The 23,077-nt window shown below is 43.9% G+C and overlaps 3 protein-coding genes across 3 annotated transcripts; 2 read left to right on the forward strand and 1 right to left on the reverse strand.

The window, feature by feature from the left end:
- Positions 1-242: 242 nt before the first annotated feature.
- rab3c (RAB3C, member RAS oncogene family) lies at positions 243-8,464 on the reverse strand (the record flags this gene model as incomplete). The annotated part of the gene is made up of 5 exons (XM_079221621.1): positions 243-433; positions 624-748; positions 3,074-3,192; positions 6,324-6,548; positions 8,447-8,464. 5 exons carry the CDS (start codon positions 8,462-8,464, stop codon positions 243-245), a joined length of 678 nt encoding a protein of 225 aa, XP_079077747.1.
- Positions 8,465-10,028: 1,564 nt separating this feature from the next.
- Positions 10,029-12,703, forward strand: LOC306740796 (adenine nucleotide translocase lysine N-methyltransferase; the record flags this gene model as incomplete). Its single annotated transcript, XM_079223028.1, has 5 exons — positions 10,029-10,196; positions 11,114-11,218; positions 11,378-11,518; positions 11,600-11,650; positions 11,736-12,703. The coding sequence occupies 5 exons, from the start codon at positions 10,029-10,031 to the stop codon at positions 11,922-11,924; spliced, it is 654 nt and encodes a 217-aa protein (XP_079079154.1). The 3' UTR covers positions 11,925-12,703.
- A 1,172-nt stretch (positions 12,704-13,875) lies between these two features.
- On the forward strand, positions 13,876-19,504 carry plk2b (polo-like kinase 2b). Its single transcript, XM_079222640.1, has 14 exons — positions 13,876-14,075; positions 14,180-14,287; positions 14,410-14,526; positions 14,763-14,892; positions 15,054-15,237; positions 15,457-15,655; positions 15,777-15,924; positions 16,158-16,252; positions 16,569-16,701; positions 16,882-16,962; positions 17,452-17,611; positions 17,876-18,005; positions 18,161-18,271; positions 18,450-19,504. Exons 1-14 carry the CDS (start codon positions 13,890-13,892, stop codon positions 18,639-18,641), a joined length of 1,974 nt encoding a protein of 657 aa, XP_079078766.1. The 5' UTR covers positions 13,876-13,889; the 3' UTR covers positions 18,642-19,504.
- The last annotated feature ends 3,573 nt before the right edge of the window (positions 19,505-23,077 follow it).

Below are 23,077 nucleotides of genomic sequence, written 5' to 3' on the forward strand. Positions count from 1 at the left end.
CTTGTAATGTCAAACAGTTTACAGTAGCCGTGTGTGTTTGTCTGGTTATTTGCTCTTGATATAAGGTGATAAAGTTGAGAGATAGTAGGACGGCATTTTGTAATTCTACCACTAAACAGGGTTTGAACAGTAGTCCAGAGAAAGCGGCACTAGCAGGAGTGATAAGGGAGAATTAAACTCGGCACACTCTACCACCTTACAGGACCCGCGCTGCCCTCCTGTTTGCTTCCTGACATCAGTCACTAACAGTTGCATCCAGGCTGCTGGAGTGGTGGAGCGCTGTCTGTGAGTTTGGCAGTGGGAGCTCCTGTGGTGACGGCCGGATCCGAGTCCAAGCTCTCGGACATCTTGTCGCAAATGAGGTCGACGAGACGCTCGAAGGTCTGCTTCACGTTGACGTTGTCCTTGGCGCTGGTCTCAAAGAATTCGAAACCTTGGGAAGAGGGAGAGTTTGCAACATGAGAACGGGATGAGGAATATTTTTAGGAAAAGCTTTGAGAGCTGCTTCTATGCAGCAGCAGGATGATGTCCAAAAAGGTAACAAAAAGCACTGGCAAGTGAAAAAAGTTGATGATGCCATCCAATGTGAATAACACATAATTGAATGTTACTTCAAGACTTACCCAACTGTTCTGCCAGAAGTCTGCCATTGTCCACTGAGACCACTCTCTCCTCCTCCATATCGCACTTATTTCCAGCCAGCACCACCTGTGCATTATCCCACGAGTAGGTTTTTATCTGGGTTGACCTGCGCGTAATCAGAAACATTTTTATTTTTTTCAATCAAAGCATCACAGTCAAATAAATGCTGTTGCTGATTTTAAAAATATCTTGTCAGAATTGTCTTTGTGCCTGGACGGGATCCTGGGTCAACTGCCGGTCTGTGATGAACACGTGTAAGCACTATTACTGTAGGTCATCATTTGGCATTTTCTAGCTAATTGGCATCGACGTGTGATACTTTTCATCCTTTCCTTTCGATTTGTTCTTCGGCTCCTCCTAGCTCCTGATTGGGGAGCTATTAATTGTGCGTCTCAACGCATTTTGAGAAGGCATTTAAGGGAACAAATATCTCCTGTGGTGTTGCAGTCTGACTAAAAGTAGGGCAGCTAACACACTACAGGCTGAAATCACGAGAGAAAGAGCCAGGAAGAAAGAGAGAGAGAGAGAGAGAGAGAGAGAGAGAGAGAGAGAGAGAGAGAGCAGCATGATGTTGGCACTCCTCTCTCTCTCTCTCTCTGTCCAGTTCTGACTTGTTAGCGGTTCAGATGTGGGTCATTTTGAAGCCAATTGCTGATAATATTCAAGTCACAGAGCTGCGTATGCAGGCTATAAAAGGTCTGTACATTCACCAGTGCTTTTTGAACAATGTAGCCTCTGGAGAACAGAGGACAAACAATAATTGGAGGGTAAATCCTTTGAGATGGCAACTTGCCGTAATAAAAACACTTTGTGTAATTCATTTGCATGATTTCTTTAAAGTCCATTTGATGTCGGCATTACAATATTTTGTCTCTGTCACGGGCAGGAAACGAGCACGTCACGCGCTTAATTCAGCCACCGCCGGGGAAGGAGCTGTTGCCATGGCAGCCTCTTTTTTTTCCAACAACCTTGTCACAAGGAACAAGGGAGAGAGAAAGTGGAATTAAAGCCTGTGGCAAAGGCACAAAAAAATAAAAGAGGAATTCTGGTTATATGAAGGGTGAGAGAACAAGCCTCTTCCTGTGTGTGTATACAGAGTGATTCCTGCCCTGCCAGGTGCGTGAGCTCACAGGTAACTCTCCAGCATTGTGCTGCTAGTGACACACTTGGCTCCATTAATTGAGATACCTATCACAGACAGGGCTCCGACTGCAGTATTCCATCAAAGTGTCAGGCGGGCCTTAAAAGAATAATAGGTGTGTCTGGCTCCGACCTCTCCTCACAAGAAAGCTTTCCTAATGACTGGAAATCTATTTCAACACAAATCAGGCTGATAATGTTGTGCTAATAATAGTGCAGGCGCTCAGTTGTGCATTCTTTGAAATATTTCATCCTAAAATGAGAAAACACCAGGCTTTAACATGTGCCCATTTTAAATGCAGCTGCTTTAGCCGTGACAAGCGCTTCCTAGAGCAGCTGTCGAGTGCTGCTAGCTAAGTGACGAGGGCCGAGCAGACACTGGCCTTAATAGTGATTGTCATAGTCCTACAATAGGTGCAAGCCACGTGGCAGAAATACCACCATCTATATCAAATCGGTGTGAGTCACATCGTCTTATCCTTGCAGCCGAGACACTAACATCATGAGAATATCACAATGATGATTCAGAATTTCGTCTTCTAAAAAAGCTCCTTCTGTGTTTCCAAGATGTCTTTGGGCTGGCAGACAGAGATAACCGGAGGACAGCAGGGTGTAAATAAATAGGAGGACGAGAACACCTCTGGAGTGTCGAGTTGTGAGGAAGGAACCTCGGCAAAATGTAAATCAATCGCACATTTATATCTGATGGGCAGAGCTGAGATTCCTCTGCGTTTCATAACAGCGAGTGTGCTGCACTGTTTGTGCCGATGAGAACGCGCTTGTTTCTGGAGCAAGGATCCTAACCCAGAAACCTGGTTTCTGCAGCCAATTGACCGCCGCCTTCCAAGTCCTGTTTTAGACACCAATGCATCATCATAAGTCAGTGACATTTGGGCTTGGCTCAGAGTTGCTCTTCTGCCTGCAGACGCTCCTATGACTCATGAATGGACGAGAGCCATGACCTTGATAAGTTTCCCCTCGATCTCCAAGCCTGACAACGACGCACACATGCACACATGCACACTACATAACAGTACTGTCAAACATGAGAGAAAGAGTACTGTGGCTGAGAGAAAGGGATGGTAAACTGTTAGCGGAAAAACATGTACAATATTGAGTGTGCAGGACTGATTGTGTTATGGCAACAAACAGGAAGCCCTTTTTCCTCCGTCGATTTAATGCTCATGACAATTCGATATAACAGGACGAGTTGGGACGAGAAATGACATCTACAAGCAGAAATTGTCAAAAAACGACCCAACATTGACACCAAAGAGCTGAGGCGACTCACCAGTCCTGCACAGCGCCGAAGGACTCCTCGTTGGTGATGTCGTACATTAGGATGAAGCCCATGGCCCCGCGGTAGTAGGCAGTGGTGATGGTCCTGTAGCGCTCCTGGCCGGCTGTGTCCTACACACAGAAAGCATGATTGAGCATTGATGTTAGCCAGCTGACTGATATTCAGGCTCCGCAACATTGACATGACAAATGCAAGTCCATAATGGTGAATGTGAAGCCATGCATTATTATTTATGCAGCTATTTATGCATACCAAGAGACATTTCAGCTCAAATCTGAGCACAATTTAGGATCTATGTTTTTTCTATCAACGTTTGCGTTTGGCTACGTCGTGTTTGTGATGTGGACATACTCATTATGCTAACTGCCTCACTGGCTTTGCATTGATAAGATGCCAGAAACGGCAAGTCAGTTGAGGCTGACGTGATTGATTCTTTCCCCTCCTCCGCCGGGTTAAACACTCGGTGGTGCAGTATTCAGAGCTCAGCTCATTGCATGAATTTCTGAGGGGAAAAAAAGGGCTAAAAATAGAGATTAAATTATTTCAGCATTGGGAAAATGCTTGCGGTTCATGGTAAGGCTGAACAAATTGCTCAAAGGCACAGCAGGCGAGTGATTACACAGCATTCAAGGAGTAGTACATTGTACACAGTTTACCCTGGAAACAAGTGGCCACTGCAGCCTTTAGGACGAGATGTCAATGGAAATGCTAATGGTTCCCAATGCAGACAGACGAAGCTCTTCTGTGTGTCCGCGAGGAGAGGGGAGAAGTGTGAGCTCAGGAATATTGGAGTTTGTTCACAGACGTGTAGATTTGTTGTTTTATGGCACATTATATGATACTAAAGCCAAATGATGTCCCTCCTGTTTCTACTGTATGTTTACCGTGCTGGTGTTCCCACCCACAACAAATGTGTTTGCAGGCCTCTGTGAATCATGATGGAGCACTTCTGGCTGCTCCACTTGGCTCTTGTTAATCAGAAGCTCGACAGGCAGCACCGGATCGTATTTGCCACAGTTGTGTTGCTTTCTGTCAGCCTGCACATGGCTGCAACAGTGTGCCCGTTATAGCCAGAGGACAGCTCTGACCTTCACTCCACAGAGACAGAGCTCCCAGCATGCCCAGCTTCCACACACATCAAAGCTAGGACCTTTTGTCGGTTCACAATAACGCCTAAAAATGCATGTGGATGTGTGCATCTTTGATGTCAGAAGCTGCTGTGTTAAATAGCATGAAAGAAAGAAGAATATGTTTCAGTGATTTTTACCGTTAGTATGCATGTTCATGATCAGGAAACATGAGCATGTACATGCACACTGGATGTTTTAACTTTAGTCTTTTACATTTTTTTGTCTGAGTTCTGAGGCTTGGACATTTCAGTAGCGTATTGATTCTTTTCCGGGTGCTTTACAATGACCTTTTGCATTTCCGGGCTATTTCAGTGAGCCGATCGGCTGGTTCTCAGTTAAAAAGACAAAGCAGGAGAGGGAATAAATGCTGAGTCCCGTGAATTGGAGCTCCTTGAAAAGCTTTGCTTCTAGTCTGCAGCTCGCCAGAAATCAATCCAAAGAAGCTGACTGCTTCAAGTGGAGAGGCAGTGAGCGGAGGATGACATGCGCCTGAACTCGTCTTCATTCAGTAAATTGAGTTTTCATTTTTTTATGAGGTCCATCTCGGCAGTGCTCGATGTGCTTCATTAGCTTCAGCCAAATACGACAACAGGGACAAGACGGATGCATTTTCAATGCCACAATGCCATTAGACAATAGCTACCACCTTAAATGGCTACTTCAGCTCTTTTTGAGTCCAACTTAAACAATCTGACCAATTAATTTAGCTGCAAGGGCAATATTGTTTATGTGATTAGAAAACACCGAATGCCAGGAGGTGGCAAATTACTGCAAAAGATAACAGTTATGACAAGAGAGACTAGATAATACAAATATGCCATTTGGTGAAGCACACAGAAGAAATTGGTAAAAAATGTAATTAAAATCAAAAGAAACTGAGAAATTTTTACATATCTATCTCAGAGGGATTACAAGACAATCTGCCACAACAGCTCAGATGAACTCCTAATTAAACAGCCTCAGACATTCTTCAGTTTCCCACACATTCTGAGAAAGGTGTTGCTTCTGTGTTCTTGCCAAACTAACACTTACTAGTCTCCTGTCAGTAATGTTGAGACTTCCATCTGTCTCCATACTTACAGCATGGACTGTTAACCAGGAAACACCAATGTCGCCTCTCCTGAAGCTTCCTTTAGTTAATTAAACAAACAGCTGATGCGCCACATGTTTCTAAGAAATAAAGAGCGTGATGTATTTTCTAGTCGTGAATTGAGACGATGACATTCAAACATGACTATACCTAGAAACCCGACATGGTAAAAGAAAAGAGATTAGCTTTAAATATACATGCTGTACTTTGACTGAAGTATATATATATATATATATATATATATATATATATATATATATATATATATATATATATATATATATATACAACATAATGCAAACACAAGCAAGCATGATCTGTCCTGAGACCGAAAACCTTGACTAAATTGAAATAATGCAAAGGTGATCCCGTGTTTTTTTTATGGCCGAGCAGCCATCAAGTCACAACCTGTCACAGACCTTGAAACATATTGATCGACGGAAAAAGATACGGGCATGGATCAGGAGACAGTGGACTCTGGGCTGAGATTGACATCCTTTTACAGACATGACAGGAGTCACTCTGCATGAACACAGAGACGAAGAGGTCTGAGGGGGCAGGGCGGCTCCGGAGAGCCGCGGCCCCAAGAGAGCTCAGATAGTCCTCCAGGAGACCTTGGAGGACAACAGTCAAAAGATTTCTTCCACACACACGTTTCAACACGCAACTGCTCTGGATTTCACTAACTTCAGTTGAAATGTGTGCCTGGTTGCATTGACAACCACGAAACCAAGAAACATGACATATAGAAGGGAAAACACTGTTATAGCTTTTTGTTTTTTGCTGGTTCGTATTCATATTCTACACAGAGTTTAGCTTTTATATAGACGAATTAATAGGGGAAAAGGCAGGTCCTTCAAGAGTTAACAGCAAAACAGTAGGTCATCACCATGTGTGCAGGATAAGTAAATACAACAAAGCTGTATTCCAGTTGTTTCATCTGGTTTGGTCAGGACCCAAACATGTTATGACTCACCTCTAAATGCTTAATGTTTAATGCTACTATCTTAATATGCCGTACCCAGATCTGCAGTTTGATCCTCTTGTCATTCTTGTAGACCGTCTTCACTTTGAAGTCGATGCCCACTGTGCTGACGAAGGCCGAAGTGAAGGCGTCGTCGGCGTAGCGGAAGAGGAAAGACGTTTTGCCCACGCTGCTGTTGCCGATGATCAGCAGCTTGAACATGTAGTCAAAGTTTTGGTCTCCCCCCTCTCCCTTCCCTTTCGCATCCTGAGTGGCAGCCATCTGCAATGAAAAAAGAAGCAAACAAACATAAGAGACGCTGAGAAGAATAAATTAGGAGCTTCCCCTTGAGTTACTGTGAAGCTTTCCAGAGCTGTGACGCACAGAGGATGTGAACCCAACTAACACAAAACTAATGATTTGCTTTCCAGTTGACTCCTGATGTTGAACACAGAGTCCAGCGCACGCTTGCTGTTCAGGCCACAGATCAGAGGTGACAGGAGGCTGTGTCAGGCAAACCGGCAACGCAGTAAGCGGTTGTATTGATGTGCATTAGATAACCAGGATTTTAAACAGCTGACTTTGTATTCTCTACAGCCAAAACGCTGCTGCCAATGAAACTAAGGGATTACTATGATTGGATGTTATTACCGTTATCACTTAAAGATCTCACAAGTACAAATCAGATGCAGTATTTCTGATGTACTTTGCAAAATACACCCACATAGTACTAGAACCAAACATGTTAAACTACAGTTTTACATCCCAGTTAAAATGTCACTATTAGTGTTGAGTGTGATGTTTGGATTTTAGTGATTAAAAGCTTTGCTACTAGAAATACACTAAAAATGTCACCATCTTCCTCCATATTAAAACGGTTGTGACCTACAATACAAATGTATTAGTTTCACCTTAACAACGCATCTATACAGAACATTTCCGCTGCACGCTGTCAGCAGAGCGACCAAAGAGGACACGAGTGAGCAAGATGTCAAGAGCACAGTCATCATTGCTCCAAGGTGAATGTTTTGACAAAGCCACTGCGCTCAGATGCCGAACACGAGATCTTCCTCGTAGCCCATCCAGTTATAAAAGATGCCGGACCTTGAGCCTGCACATCCTGCAACGGCGGTTTCTATTCGCTTCCGTGTACGGAAAAGAAGAAGAAAAAAACACAGAGGCAGTATTTGCAAGGACACACCGCTTTGAAAATATCATTGCAATGCTGCACACAGCCCGATAAAAAGCAGCCGTCAGATGTGCAATTACACGATGCCGCTTAAGCAGGGAGCTACATGCCAGCTAATGCGAAACGAGCACATTCTGGGAAGGAGGTCATTTTAGGAATTCATGAAATTCTTCTACATAGCTGTTAATACATGAAACTACAAAAAACAAACCTGTTCTGAAGGCCTCGGCTCTATCTGTGTTGCAGAACACGGTTTCTGTGTGTGTGTGTGTGTGTGTGTGTGTGTGTGTGTGTGTGTGTGTGTGTGTGTGTGTGTGTGTGTGTGTGTGTGTGTGTGTGTGTGTAATGCGGCCGTTGCTTTTCCTTCCCTCCGTGTCTCTCTTTCTCTCTGGAGCGCCGACCAATTTCAGCACCTGGGAGCTGTCCCCTCCGCTTCGGATATTGTGGCACGCGCCCCTGAAGCTGACGAGGCTGGCTCGCGTGAGATGAGCACGAGCGGAGAGGAAAGTGCGTGTCATGCGTGTCTCTGACGTCAAACTGGCCGAGAGAGCGTGGGGGTTGTAGTTTCGTGCGCGCTGTCGGCGCGCAGAACGAGAGGGGGCGCCGACTGCGTTGCCCGGCATGCAGCGCGGCACCGCTGTCAGCAAGCTGTGTCGTCTACCGTGTGGAAGCGCAGGGGAAAGCTTTTGTAGTTTGTTCTGCAATAAGCATCAGACAGACAGACGCTCCACTTATTGGAGAGAGAGAGAGAGAGAGAGAGAGAGAGAGAGAGAGAGAGAGAGAGAGATGCTCAAATTAAACTGCAATACAACTGGAGACATGTGTTCAGCATCTCACTGCTCGTTCACGTTATATCTGTATGACGGTCTCTCTCTCTCTCTCTCTCTCTCTCTCTCTCTCTCTCACTCTCTCTCTCTCTCTCTCTCTCTCTCTCTCTCTCTCTCTCTCTCTCTCTCTCTCCATAGCTTTACAATAAAACCATACATCCTACCTTCCCGTACAAATCCATCTTGTGTCAGTTATCAAAATCCGCTCCAGCAGCCTATTATAAACTCGCAGCTGGGCAGTATATTTTTAAGCAAATATGATGGCCTCTCCTTTTGCGTCACTCTGGTCCACCCCACCCACCCCCACCGCCATGCAGCGGCTGAGCAAATAAGAGAGGCCTGAGTGGTGGTGGTGGATGAATGGATGCATATTATTATTGTGGGCCTCTCAATGGAAGCAAAATGCAGGGTGGGTGAATCAAATGGGCATCTTTGCACTTGTACTCGCGTCGGCCCTCTTCTATATATGCTTTTTACCCCTTATTATTATTGCCCCTGCATAATCACATGTGAATGGGGCAAACGCGAAACTGCTCCGTCGACATAATGAGGCGATGACCAATGGGAATTGATTCACCTGTGAGCATTATGGCGGTCTTTAAATAACCTCCCAACACAACACTATGAACAACTCGAATACAAGTCCCCGGCCTTAAATCATCCCCGCGAGCAGACATCTGATAGGGCGTGCATGGATCCACAGGGCGGGACGTCGTGCTGACTGACTGCCCTTTGACTGGAGGATCTGCGCGTGCACGCTGCTGTAGTGCGCAACAGAGGTGGGCGGGTCAGGCAGGCTGCACAAACACGTCTGTTTCCTCCAGATTGTGTGGTATAACTCTCCAAATGGTCCAAAGATACGCGTATGTATATTGCTCGTAAGTAGGTCAGTTATGCAATCGTCCGTTTACATTTGAATTTATCTGTTTCTATTTCGTCCAAATTCGTGAAATCGTAAAACATCCGTTGTGTTTGAAAGCTGCTTTTGGATAATTTGTAGTGGAGGGTCTGCTCAGCTCCTCTCTTATCGAGAATGCGAGCATTTTAGCGAGCAGGGTTGTTGTTTCAGTTTCAATCCATGACCTTTAGCGTGGTAAACACAACTTTTCTAGAAGGCTTCGACGTGAGAAAAGGCCGCTGTGGCACCATCTGCTGTTGGTGAAAGGTGCTCTGGAGATATTTGTATCTTGGCAGCTCTAAAAGGCTGCTCTGTGGTAATGATTAACAAAGCTATACTGGCAGAATGTCAAGTCACTGCTTTATAAGCCCACTGACCTCCCGATGCTGAAGGGAGGTGTGTCTCTTGTTTATTATAAGATTATTTGCAACCTGACACCATCCTCATATCACAGATTTCCAAATGAAATTCGGCAGCTTGAGATGTCCAGATGACGAAAGTTCTTATTTATATCAGAAATGATTTTACATAAATGACCCCAAAACATGACATCTTCTTGTGTATGAACATTTTAGAGTTCGGTCATTTTCTGTGTGTGTTGGCCAAATATTAAAGGTGCTAAATTCCAAATTACGTTATTTGTTCCACTCACACACAAAAAGATGTAATGCCTTTATGTCAAATAAAAAAGAAAAGAATATTTGATATTGTTTTCCAATTGTGTATTATTATCACATATCAATGTTGGTTTGGACCTAAACAATCCCATATGTTTTACTTACAGGAAGCCTTTCACAGGCTGCTGTTATCTCTCCTCTTCATTGTAACCATATTGGTGACAGTTTGCAATGGAGGACTCCATTGAGGTGATTCTGCAAGACCGTGGCAGCTTGGGTCCCCCCAGCAGACCCCATCCTGTCCTGACGGCCTGCTCAGCCGCTCTGCTCACGGGCCTGTATGGAGTATGGTGCCTGTTCGTTCTGCCTGGATTTCGCAAAATCCCGTGGAACCTTAAGGTGCTTGAGATTTCCCTTTGTTGGGGAGTTTACCTGCTTGCTTTGCTTTCTTGCCTCTCACCAAATGCTGCGGTTTAGTATGAAAGCCAAGACGGAACATAACTCGCATGGTAAACAATAATCTGCTTTTTCTTTGGAGCACAGTGCCCCGTGCTAGCAAGAAGATCATAGTATGTCAATAACCGTCATAATGTTTTTCGGAGAACTCTACAGTGTGAGCACTTCAGACTGATGCACTGTCGAGTCTAGTGCATCAGTCTGAAGGGCGTTTGGTCCATTGCTGTTGCATAACGTACTACTTTTGTTCACTGCCGGTGAAAGATGAACAGGAAAATCTGACGACCAGGAGCAGATTATCAGAAGCAGGTGATGCTGAATACATTAGTTGTTGCATGGAGAATCTGAGATTGTTCGGACTTTTCAATGTAAAAAGAAGCAGTTTTAAAGCTAATACTGAAACATATGCTCAACATGTAATTGCTTTTTGCGCTCATGATTAACATATATCTAACCTGTGCTTTTTATTTATTTATGACATGATGCTTTTTAAAATTCTTTATCCAGCCAGCTAAATCTCATATAAAACATGTTACCAGAGGAAGAAAGTGTAATATTACATCATGACAGATTAAACCCTAGCACAGCTAGAGACGAGAGACAGCCCTGCAGAATTTATTTTCAATGTCATGGTCACAACACTCAGAAGACTTTACAGTTGTGAGCAGATGTAAATGTAAAATAAAGCATATGCTGAGATGTTTTCTCTTGAAAAAGCAGTAATTCATGTTGCTGTAGTGTCATACATTTGATTTTAAGTTGTAATTCTCCCTTTCAGTAGAACTTACTTATAGGGGGACTGTGACAGAAAGATTAAAGAGACTTGTCTTTACTCACTACATGTTTGTATTGTGGTCCAGGTCCCTTATTTGCCCTCCAGTAAAGTCCAGACACTGAACATTATGCAGCTGCTTGAGGGACGAACGGGTCGCTTAGCAGATCTGGGATCAGGAGATGGAAGAGTGGTTAGTGAGCTTCAATCGTTTCAGAAAAAAAATCATTTGTGGCAAAAAACTAAAGGGAAAAGCTGCCCCTGAAAACCCCTGGTTTAAATTCCAGGTGTTGTAATCTGATTGTGTTTTGTATATGTAGTTTATATTACATCACCAGATGTGATTTGCCAGGTGTTTGCGGCCTCTTCGGCTGGTTTCCAGAGCACAGGGTTTGAGATCAACTCCATTTTAGTGGCATGTGCCAGGAGCAAGGCCCGCTGGACAGGAGTGCCCTCCGGCCAGGCAACCTTTGTTAAAAAAGACTTCTGGAAGGTAAGATCTTAACAAAAGTAATTGCTGTCCTCAATATCAAAGAACGTAAATGACCCTATTTGTGTTTTTCTTCGTTCGTAGACTGATTTATCGACGTACAACAACGTGACAGCTTTCCTTGCTCCAGGAGTGGTGAGTTTGTATATGTCTATATAAGTAGCATACATATCATTTGATTGCCTAGTGACTGATCTCATCTTTTGTGATTGGTTTACAGATGGAGGTGCTGGGTGAGAAGCTGTTAGAAGAGCTTCCTGATGATGCCTGTGTCATCGCTAGTCGTTTTCCTTTCCCTGACTGGCCCCAAAAATCATCTGTCGGCTCCGGTCTTGACCAGACATTCTCTTATGACATCAGCACTGTGCGCTCACATCTGAGAAAAATGCCAAAAACAGTGGTCCACTAAGTCACCGTTTTTTTTGGGGTAATTTCTGGCTCTGTCATCCTCAACAGCACTAAAGACAAAACAACACATGTTTAGCATGTAATCAGACACACTTTAGGGAAATTAATTGGTGATATGTGTCAGTTATACAAGCACTGGGCAGGAGGGATACTTTTGAAAGATGTCTTTGAAAATTGCTGGGATGAGAGGGACTCTGACTACGCAGGATGTCAGGATGACTCTGACATCACTTATCCCCTGCAGTATTTGTTCAATATTTGCACAGCTAGAACAGACTATGCCTTTGCATTATGCACCACTATCTAGAATATGGCTGTAGATCTCTTTCTAAAAGCGCTTCCACTACAATTAATGTTTCCTCCTCATCAACACTAATGAACCTTTTTGTTAAATGCTACAGGATGGATTATGAGGTCAATGTTGTTGAATGTTTTCTCACTTTGCTTTTGATGGGTTGTACTTAGATGCATATGTTGTGTTTATTCAGAAGGGAATGCGCCTCCAGCCTAAGGCTGTTCTGAGATTAATTCCATGGGTCTCCTAGAAAGCCACAGAGAGTTGGACACAAAGACGTTTTTAGATTGTTCACGATCTAGAATGATCCAATGTGTCACCTGCCCCTTGTGGGTCATATGAAATATGTAACTGGGCACTTTATTGTCTGACAATCATGGTTGTATGTGTAACCCTCTGTTTATTTGTTTGTTAGCAGTAAAACAGGAGATTTCAGTCAAATTTGCTGGAAAGTAAGGCTAAGAGATTTGTTTTGTATTTGTATTAAAATCCTATTAACTTAGCGAGGTACAGCATTTTTGCCATATTTTCTCATGAACAATGTATGCTTGCGATTTCGTTTGGGCAGACACAGACGCAGACTGACATTTTCCAAACATTTGGTTTTGTTAAGCGAATACACTTGGGTGATTGTGCAGCCTTAGTGGAGGAATCTGCTCTCTCTGTTACATAGCACTGGTATACTGTGAGCACTAGTGACACTGTCATTTTTCTAATAGTTCATAGGTCATTCAAATATCCCTGCAGCTGCGAGCTAGAACCCAACTCTACAGCCTTTCCCCTCATACCACTGCAGGATGACGTCTCATGTGTCAGTTGCAATACAGCATTCACTTAGTCTCTGGTAAAGATTCAAAGGCATAACCGGCTTGCTACCTGAACTGAACCTTAAATGATAGCCCAAATCTCCAGCAGAGGGTGCCAGTGCTCCAAAGTGAGTTTGGTGTAAAAACACAGGAGTGAGTGTGAACAGAATACAGATAATGTTTATCCTCTGCATGGTGGATTTTTTATCGACCAAATGCATCAGACTTCTAAGATAAGATAAGATAGTCCTTTATTAGTCCCGCAGTGGGGAAATGACAGGATTACAGCAGCAAGAGACAGTATTAAAATAAGTAACAAGTAATACATGTAAGTAAACAGTAAAACATAATCCACAATAGCACTATTTCTATTATATATACAGTCAGAATAAACAAGTATTTAAACATATATATTCATACTGCACCAGGTAAAGTGGTTAAAGTGACCCAAAAAAAGGTGATTGAAGTGTTTTGTTTTTAGCTCAGTTTGTTGTGTAGTCTGACAGCAGCAGGGACTGCTATGTTGCACTAAAATGTAAAACATTCACGTGCCTAGATTCCTGAAACAAAATAGGTAAATTAAAATGATACAATATTATTGTTGAGTATGTCAACTGGTGATCCAAATAATCACATGAATCTTCACAAGTAATTAAATAGCATTATTTCGTATTCATCCCCTTTTGATTTCCTGTCCGTGGCATCATCAGCACCAACGTGCATGTATCGATGCCATGAAGACATCATGCTCTCATTTCACACCGTGACGTCAGAGAGAGGGCGGGTGGGGTGGGTGCCAGACTATAAAGACTCCGAGACGGGCTCCGGGCTGCACTCTGAGTGCGGGACGGCCAAAGCACCTCTAATGGAAGTACTGAGACACATCGCGCCCCAACAGACAAACAGCAGCAGCATGTGTGAACCGACGCAGAGGTCGAGCGAGCCTCGGCGGAAGAGAACGGATGAGCGCAGTGCGCCCTCGGAGATGGCCAGGATCATCACCGACCCGGCCACGGGGAAGTGCTACTGCCGTGGGAAAGTTTTGGGAAAGGTAGCGCAAGCATATAAGCATATAAAGTATTTTTTGGGGATGGGGGGGGATTTACTTTGTAACCTGAAGACGCAGCATGTTAACAGATTGTTTCCTCTTTCCAGGGAGGGTTTGCGAAATGCTACGAGATGACCGACCTCTCCACCAGCAAAGTTTACGCAGCCAAAATCATCCCGCATGCACGCGTCTCCAAGCCTCACCAGCGAGAGAAGGTAAGCGCGCGCGCGCGGGGCTCCGTTGCCTGAGCACTGTGCACTGGTGTGGTTGGACGGCGGATTGGCACAGAATTGCCTTTAATTACAATCGTGACCATTTTTGTCCTTTCCTCTGCTAGATTGACCGAGAAATTGAGCTGCACCGAGCCCTGCACCACAAGCACATTGTGCACTTTTATCACCATTTTGAAGACAAGGAGAACATCTACATTCTGTTGGAATACTGCAGTAGAAAAGTAAGTGCTGTACTTTTAAATGTGGATGACACCTGCATTGCACCTAAAGTCAACGAGGCAGCACTCACTATAAAATATTTCTGTTTTAATTGTATTATACAGCAAATCTACATGTCTCTCTGCTGTTTTATTACGTTAAGGAGTTTTCGTCAGAGGAAAATATGTGTTTCTAGAATAATTCAACTTGAGGTAACCTCTCTATAATCATCCCCTCTCTACATTTTGTCTTTTTGCAGTCATTGGCCCACATCCTAAAGGCTCGCAAAGTGCTCACTGAGCCGGAGGTGCGTTATTATCTGAGACAGATTGTATCTGGACTGAAGTACCTGCATGAACAAGAGATCCTTCACAGAGACCTGAAACTAGGTAAGGAAACTTACAGTGCTGAGACTCTCTGTGCACGACTGTAACGATGCATTATGTACAGGAAATATCTCACTTCTTCCTCTGAAATCAGGGGGATCTGTGCTTTGATCCTTGGTCGCATATCAAGTGCTCATCATCGCATTCCCTTTTCTTCCCAACAGGTAACTTCTTTGTGAGCGAGTCGATGGAGCTGAAGGTCGGCGACTTTGGTCTGGCTGCCAAGTTGGAGCCAGCGGGAAACAGGAGGAAGACGATCTGTGGAACTCCCAACTACCTGTCCCCCGAGGTGCTCAACAAGCAGGGCCACGGCTGTGAATCAGACATCTGGGCTCTAGGCTGTGTAATGTGAGTAGGAAGAACTGTAAATTCACCATTAGGTGCTGAAATGGTTTAGAAACAATCTAAATGATTATGGAATAACAGTCTGATAATGGATAGTCCGTTTAAAAGTACACATTTGCATCAAATTCCGTGGACTTGTTCGTTCGTGTTTAGCCTGCAGTCGCTTTTCTGAGTTCTTTAGTAAAGGAACGCGGCTCACTTTTGCCCTCCATCCTGCTGCAGGTACACCATGATGTTGGGCCGACCGCCATTTGAAACCACCAACCTGAAGGAGACGTACAGGTGTATTCGAGAGGCGCGTTACTCCCTGCCCTCCTCCTTGTCGCCCCAGTCAAAGCAGCTAATCACCAGCCTGCTGGCCAAGATCCCAGAGGAACGACCCAACCTGGACCACATTCTGAGGCACGACTTCTTCACACAGGTTAGACCCTATTTTCGCTTCCCTGTCTGTTCCGCTATCTTGTCTGTCTCATTAAATGTCACTCCGTAGGAGTATAACAGTGACCCCCTTCCCACCACTGACCCACTTTGGTTCTCCACAGGGCTTCAGTCCAGAGCGTCTGCCGGCGAGCTGTTGCCATTCAGCACCAGATTTCCACGTCTCAAGTCCCGCCAAGAGCTTCTTCAAGAAAGCTGCCGCTGCGCTCTTTGGGGGCAAGAGAGACAAGGTCAAATACTACGAGACTCTGAGTGAGTATTACATCAACCACGGAGCATTTTAAATGCCATTTATCACACTAGCACATGCTTATGTTTCACATTTCACAATTGTGATCGCTACAAGAGGCCTCATTAAATCTAATTCACAAGACTACGTCAAGCACAATTCAAACTGGATTGCTCTGATGTCCGTTTATGTTGCTGCCGGTTCAGAGGTCATGCTCTGATATGTTGTTTGTGTGTGTGGTCATTGCTTTTGATAGATAAGTTAACCAAAGAGGAAGAGGAGATCTACAAACTGCAGCACGACCTGGAAAGAACTGTCATCAGCCAACAGCAGAGCAAAAATATCTCTGAGGTAAGAGATTAAATGAATATTCAACACAAAACATGATATTTACAAAAGTGTAGGTGATGTTGCAGGCAGGTTACTCATACAGCCATTAAATAAACAGGGATGGTTGAGACAGCATGTTGAGGAGAATCCAATGAGTCACTCTGATGCAGCACTAAAATCATAACAGCACAATTTCAAAGCAAACTAAGCACTTATTTTCCCACCTTTTTTAAAGGCATCCACTTTGCTTCTGTGGGTGACTGCTTTAGTCATTGTAGGAAGAGCTCCTCCAAACGGCTCGACTCTAACCCGTGTCGTCACTGTTTCTCGCCTTCAGAATGGAAGTCTACTTCCGCCATCTGCCGAGAGCCCCGTTGTCCCGGCAACGGAGAGCCAGTCCCCGACGAGGCGAGACACCATCCGTCTCATCGTCAGGGGGAGTCTGGGGAGTTGCAGCAGCAGCAGCGAATGTAAGCTCAACAGCCTGGTTTTACTCACACACAGCACCAGTGATCACACACACAGGCATGAATATATGTTATAGAATATATCTCTTTTATTTGTGTACATTAAAATGGAGATTTGATGCAACAGCTGGAGTGCAAAGTCATTTAAAACCTAAGTGACCCCCTTTTTCGTTGTTCCTGAAGGCCTGGAAGACAGCACGACAGGGAGTGTGGCTGAGACCGTTGCAAGTGTGCTGAGGGGATGTCTGGAGAACATGCCTAAAGGTGAGTCGATTTGTTGACATGATCTGTACACTTTGTGGATCAGATGATTCCACATTGAAAGTTTTCGCGACACAACTAGTTTTTCTTTCCTGCACTTGACCTTGAAATACACATATTTTTCGACTATACCTTGAATAAAGAAAGTAACACCTCTAGTAGGACTTAAATGGCACATACTTGTATCACTTTGTAGTTCGGCTTTCTTGAAGAAATTGGACTTTCTTGATGTTCTGAGTTTGTACTCATGGTTGAATGCATGCTGTAGATAAAAGCGTCAGCTAAATGTAATGAAATTAAACGTCTAAACAGAGAGACTTGTTGACTAAAGGACTCAGAAAGAACATGTTGGCTCATGTTTAATTTCTTTAAAGATGCACTCCCTGGTTTTGTTGACGCACCCACATTTGCTCCAAGCTCTAGGTTGTCGGTTCTTTAAATCTCCCTTGTATTTGTAATCAAATCCTCCTCCTCTGTGTGCTCACCTTGCAGCCGACGACATTCCTCAGGGATCAAACAGCTGCGGTCTACAATGGGTAACTAAATGGGTGGACTACTCCAACAAGTACGGCTTTGGCTACCAACTGTCTGACTACACCGTGGGAGTTCTCTTCAACAACGGCACTCACATGAGCCTCCTGCCAGACCGAAAGTATGCACCCTTCTGTGCTTTCACCGCACCCCTCCTTCAGTTTGACAGTTACCTGTCGCCACATATAATTGCTTGTTTAAGCATGCTGTAGTTGCTTAGAACGGCATGAATTACCTTAACTGTTTTCAAGCAAGAGGACTATTTGCAGTCAAGAATACCAACACATATTAAATGTCAAAGAAATCCGCCTATGTTGGCCCCATTTATGCAGTGTTTATCTGAGTGGTTGTGTAACTCTGTGTTTATCTCCTCTCATCTCTCCAGGACCATCCATTACTATGCAGAGTTGGGCCAGCGCTCTATCTTCCCCACTTGCGAGGTTCCTGAACACTTTGTGAGCCAGGTGACTGTGCTCAAGTACTTTTCCCACTACATGGAGGAGAACCTCATGGATGTAAGTGCATCTCTATTCACCCACTCCTCCTCCTGAGATATATATCTCTCTTGCTATTATGTGTCTTTGTCTTTCCTTCCCCTGAAGCATGAGAGATGGTATCTTTCTTGTTGCAGCCTGTCTAATCCTGCTGCGTTACTCTTTTGCTTTCTCAGGGCGGGGATCTGGGTAGCATGACGGATGCACACATGCCCAGACTCTACCTGCTGCAGTGGCTCAAGTCCGACCGCGCCCTCATGATGCTCTTTAACGACGGCACTTTCCAGGTAAACACGCACGCTGTCACAGGAAACACAGCCGTTGTTGGGCATTGCTCAAAGCAGCATGTTTTAGGTGCAATGCATAACACAGGTCAGCAGATCTTTAAATCCAACCAGAAAAAGTTAACTTGCAAGTATTTTGCCCTAATTGACTGATAAAAATACTCTTTATTTATCTACATAGATCAACTTTTACCACGACCACACCAAGATCATCCTGTGCTGCCAGAGGGATGAGTACATGCTGACATACATCAACGAGGACCGCGTCTCCAAAACCTTCAAACTCAGCTCCCTGCTGACGTCCGGATGCCCCACCGACCTGCGTGAACGCATGGTGTACTCCCTCAACATGCTTCTGCAGAGGTGCAGCTAAAGCTCCCATAATGCACTTTGGACGGCGTTACACAAGAACAATCTACGCATCGTGCTACTGCAGTGCTGCAGCGGGACCACAACTGTGTGGGAAGGACACGTTTGAGGATGGACCTGTGAAAAGTTAATTAACATTCCTACACTGTTGCACCTTCATGACTCAGCAGAGGTGCAGGTGAAAAAGACAAAATAGCACGCAGAGGCTCTGTGGAGCGGGAAATGAAATGTAGCACAATGACGGTGGATGGCAAAGGGCTGATTTGTATGTTGATTGTTGGAGGAGAGGAAAGACGGAGCGTGTTGGAGCGAGTATGTTGGTACGAATGTGAACCCTCAGCTGTTTGAGGGGAAAAGAGGGATGTTTGGGAAGCAAAGACAAACGCTGGGCTGGCACCAGCTTAAACATGTAGTGTATAGTTGATGCTGTTTTATAGAGGCAATCCATAGACTGATGCTCTGAATGTAACCAGAGCTAGACTGTGGAATATTGTAAATGATGTACAGTGTATGTTACAGCCAACTCCGCAGTGCACACAATTTATTTGCTAATGTGTGTGGATGCTACGGAGTTTGGCTGTTTTTACGTGTCCGTGTGTGTGGGTGGGGTGTAACCTCACACTAACTCTTAAAACTGTGATTTGTTCTCTTTAATGACGGATGGACTCGGCACATTGAGATGGCAACCAGTGGGATGAGAGGGAGAGAATTGCATAAAATAAATCAGTACGAGGGATTCTCTAAGTATCCCTTAAGAGCCATTATCATCGTGATATAAAATGTCCTAAATAACTTATTGTGTGGAAAAAATAAAAAGTGCAGTATTTATTTATTTAATAATAAAGAGCATTTTCTAAAGAAAAACAACTCCTGAGTACTTGTCTTTCTTATTGAGTGTTTGTACCCATATATTTTTTATTTATCAGAAGCACAACTTGCTCCATCTGCTAAAAGATGTTATTAGATGTTTCCTGCTATTACATTTTCCGAATGGATTTTACCGAACATGAAAATGAACATGTGTCCTTGTTTCATTTGTAAGGAGCAGTTCCTGAGTTCTTGTATGGTTTGTATCGTGGTGTGTTGAGAATTAGATCAAACAACTCACATCTGTGGGCTGGTCCAAGTCAATGCAAGTATTTTTTTATTTGAGCTTTAACAGGAAATGGGCACACGGATAGAGAGATACTTGGTAGCGAACATGTTTGCAGTGAACTTGTTTATACTCGAGGTTCACCCCCCTGTCTTTGCTGAGCTTTCTTCCGCAGTGATAAATGGAGGATGGCAAAGATGACTTGACTGTGCAATGTGCCTGACCTTGTCTTACACAAACGGGCGCATGCTGCTTCGCATACAAACAAGGGCACTGATCTACAGACGCGCCCACTGGGTGGTTCAGACACACAGGAGGAAAGACGGCCTAATGGCGGCATGCGGCCGGAAGGACAGGAAGACTAATACCATGACTGAATGACTGTCGTATGGTGTCAGTGATTGCATCAGAGCTTTTGAGGCTACAATCGTTCTTCGACATCCTTTCACATTCACTGACTGTATCCATGGAAACAAGCAACCACTGACCAAGTTTGGGAGAGTCGGAAATCAATGGAAGCCGGCGCGGTTTCTCCTTACTGAAAGTCGGATCTTGTGTTCTGACATACTTTTGCAGAAATTCCAACTCGTGTCTTTTGCCACTGATCAGCTTTTCTTCCTCACGTGTTCTGATCTCCACACAAGGACTTGATCCGGCTGTCTGTTGAACACCTCGCCGCCCTCCGCGCTTATGTAATTATGGGAGTTGAACGTGGATGTTTGAGTCATCCCTTTGGATGTTGGCTCAGAATATCTGTGCTTTTCAGAGTTCAATAATGAATGCCTCATGCATACACACACCCACACTGACGGAAGCACAACAGGAAGTAGCCTACAAGAAGAAAGAGCAGAAATAATTTCACTGACGACACCTCTAGGTCTGTTTGTGTGTGCGTGTTTTGACAGTAATGGCCCCTGGAATGGATGATTCAGTCAGACGTAAATAGATTTAGTTGATGGCGTGAAGTTTTCTGGCCTCCGGGAGCATTTTTTTTACCCCTGGTCCTAACATCTCCATCAGATGGATGCAATGGGATGAACCAAATTAATAACAGACTGCTGCGTCTTTCCATGCAAGCGAGAGGAAAAGTGGCAGCTTCTCTTCAGGGTATGTGAGGGAAACCGTGTCCCAGTCCAATGTAGATTCAGCTCCTATGTGTGACAATTCAGGTCAAGTCAGGATCTCTTCTGTGAGTCAGCATTTGTTAGCGGATCAGCTCTATTGGCCTCATGGGAACTTTCTGCACATCTGATAAGCATAGATTAGCTAATTAAAAAACACTGTGGAGTTAAAAAAGCTAATAGTGCGAGTTCACTTGATGTTCTTAGTGTCGCTGTCATGTTATAACGCCGCCAGTTTTCAGTATCACCCACAAAAAGCTGCTGCTCTTCGGTAATGCCAGGTTGACAGTCGGAAAGGTATTGTGCATGCGGACAGGCTCAGCTATGGAATGAGTCTAAGCCGGAGTGCCAAAGGGTATCTTCAAACCTCAGCTTCTCTCATAAAGTTCTCTGCAGGCAGAGGAGTGAGTCAGTTTGGTGCTAAAAGTGATAGTAGGGCACATTCTGCCTGCTTTGATTTGTGCACACACTGGGAGGCACTTGAGGGATTAGAAGGCCTTTGCATATCAAATGTCAGCACTCCTACTATGTGGACAAAAACAGATGTACTATAGAAGAAACTGGGATGACTGTAGCTTTGCCCATTCTCTGCTGTAGCCTACAGTATCGACTGGAGAGATGAGCAATGCAAAGCAGTCAAACTTATGTTGCCAGTGCCAATTTAGTCAGATACAATCTTGCAGAGAAAGAAAAGTATCCAGAATGTATTCAAGCAGCGCATTTCCGTTCCGTGGGAATGAGTCACCATGTTTAATGAGGTGCATGGGCAAATACGCTCAGTAGCGTTCTGTTCATGGCACTTGGTCTGATTTCTGTAATTTCCTACAATCAGCTCTCTTATTTAAAAAAAAGAAAATGCTTTTGTAATGCTAAAATAGTTTTTTTTTTTTTTTACATTTTATTCATGAATCAAAATGTACGGGCAAGTCTGTAGTCAACTCGGCACCAAAGACTAAAGAAGGAATAAAAACCGTGGTAAGGCGACCTCTTAGGATTTGTTCATTACAACTTTTATTTGTATTTTTCACTATTTAGGATATACCTTTGTAGCATATAGAGTCTCACATGTTTCACATACATCCATAACATCCTGTGTAAGCAGGGACAGTCTGTGTCGAGCCTGCTCTGATTCAATTCAGAGCATCACATGAGACAAACTAAAATGAGTGTTATTGCAATAAATTGTTTAAACCTCAATGCAAGGATCCTGATTAAAGTACCCAAATGCAAGCATTGTATAAAATGTGCATACAGCTCTGTGTGCATTTTTAACATGTAATGGAGGCTTTCTTCATCTAGACATGAATCACATGTGTCAGACTAAGTTAGCCAGAGTGACCCGGGATGAACCGTTGCACACAGCCTTCATCGCCGCTGGATTGTAGCAAAAGCTGTCATGTGCAGTGGACGAGCATCACAGTATGATCTTTATGACAACAGCACCCTCCTGACTGTGATGAAAGCAGAGAATGTGACTTCCTTGAAATGGGGTAACGATCAGCTGACTTCTGTAATAAACACATCACATGGTTATGTGTGGGCAGACAAAGATTCAAGAGGGGGAAATGAGAAAAACCCAGCATGAGCTGCCACAGCAATGAAAAATCAATGCATTAATTAAGCTTTTTCAGCCAAGTATCTGACATGTTTGGATCACATCAAAAATGCAATTGTATCAACAGTCAAAGTCAGGATTTTTGAGAAATGAGGAAAATTTAATTACTTTTTTTTTACACTGCATGCAATCTATGTCATACTGTACTAGTCGTTGGGCGCATGGGACTGCTGTTTTTTCCTAATATATAATGGAGTATAGATCCATGTGCCCAAAGACAAGATAAAGTATAATAAGAAGAACTCTTGCTATTGCTCTAGTGCTTCAGATTTGTGCTGAGGCAAGCTGAGAGAACACATTCGCCAAAGTCAATTAAACATTTCAGTCGCAGGCACAAACGGGACATTGATAAAGGCAGCTCAGGCGGTCCAGTATTTAGGCCAGATCTGCCTGTCAGTAATATAATAATCACAGCTCAATAAAAAACAATAGTTAATTAATCCATATTTCAATACGCTAACAGAAACAACTGCAAAACCTGTTCTCTAGAGCTTTAGCTTTTCGGGTAGCAATTCCTGTGGGAACCAAACTAAAAGTCCTGCAGCATCAATCCTGTCATTATAGCATATCGTTCTACAGATGCTCATTGAAATGCACTGGGTTGGGAGATA

Source organism: Taurulus bubalis (genome assembly GCF_910589615.1).
Source record: "Taurulus bubalis genome assembly, chromosome: 8".
In the NCBI taxonomy this organism is placed as follows: Eukaryota; Metazoa; Chordata; class Actinopteri; order Perciformes; family Cottidae; genus Taurulus; species Taurulus bubalis.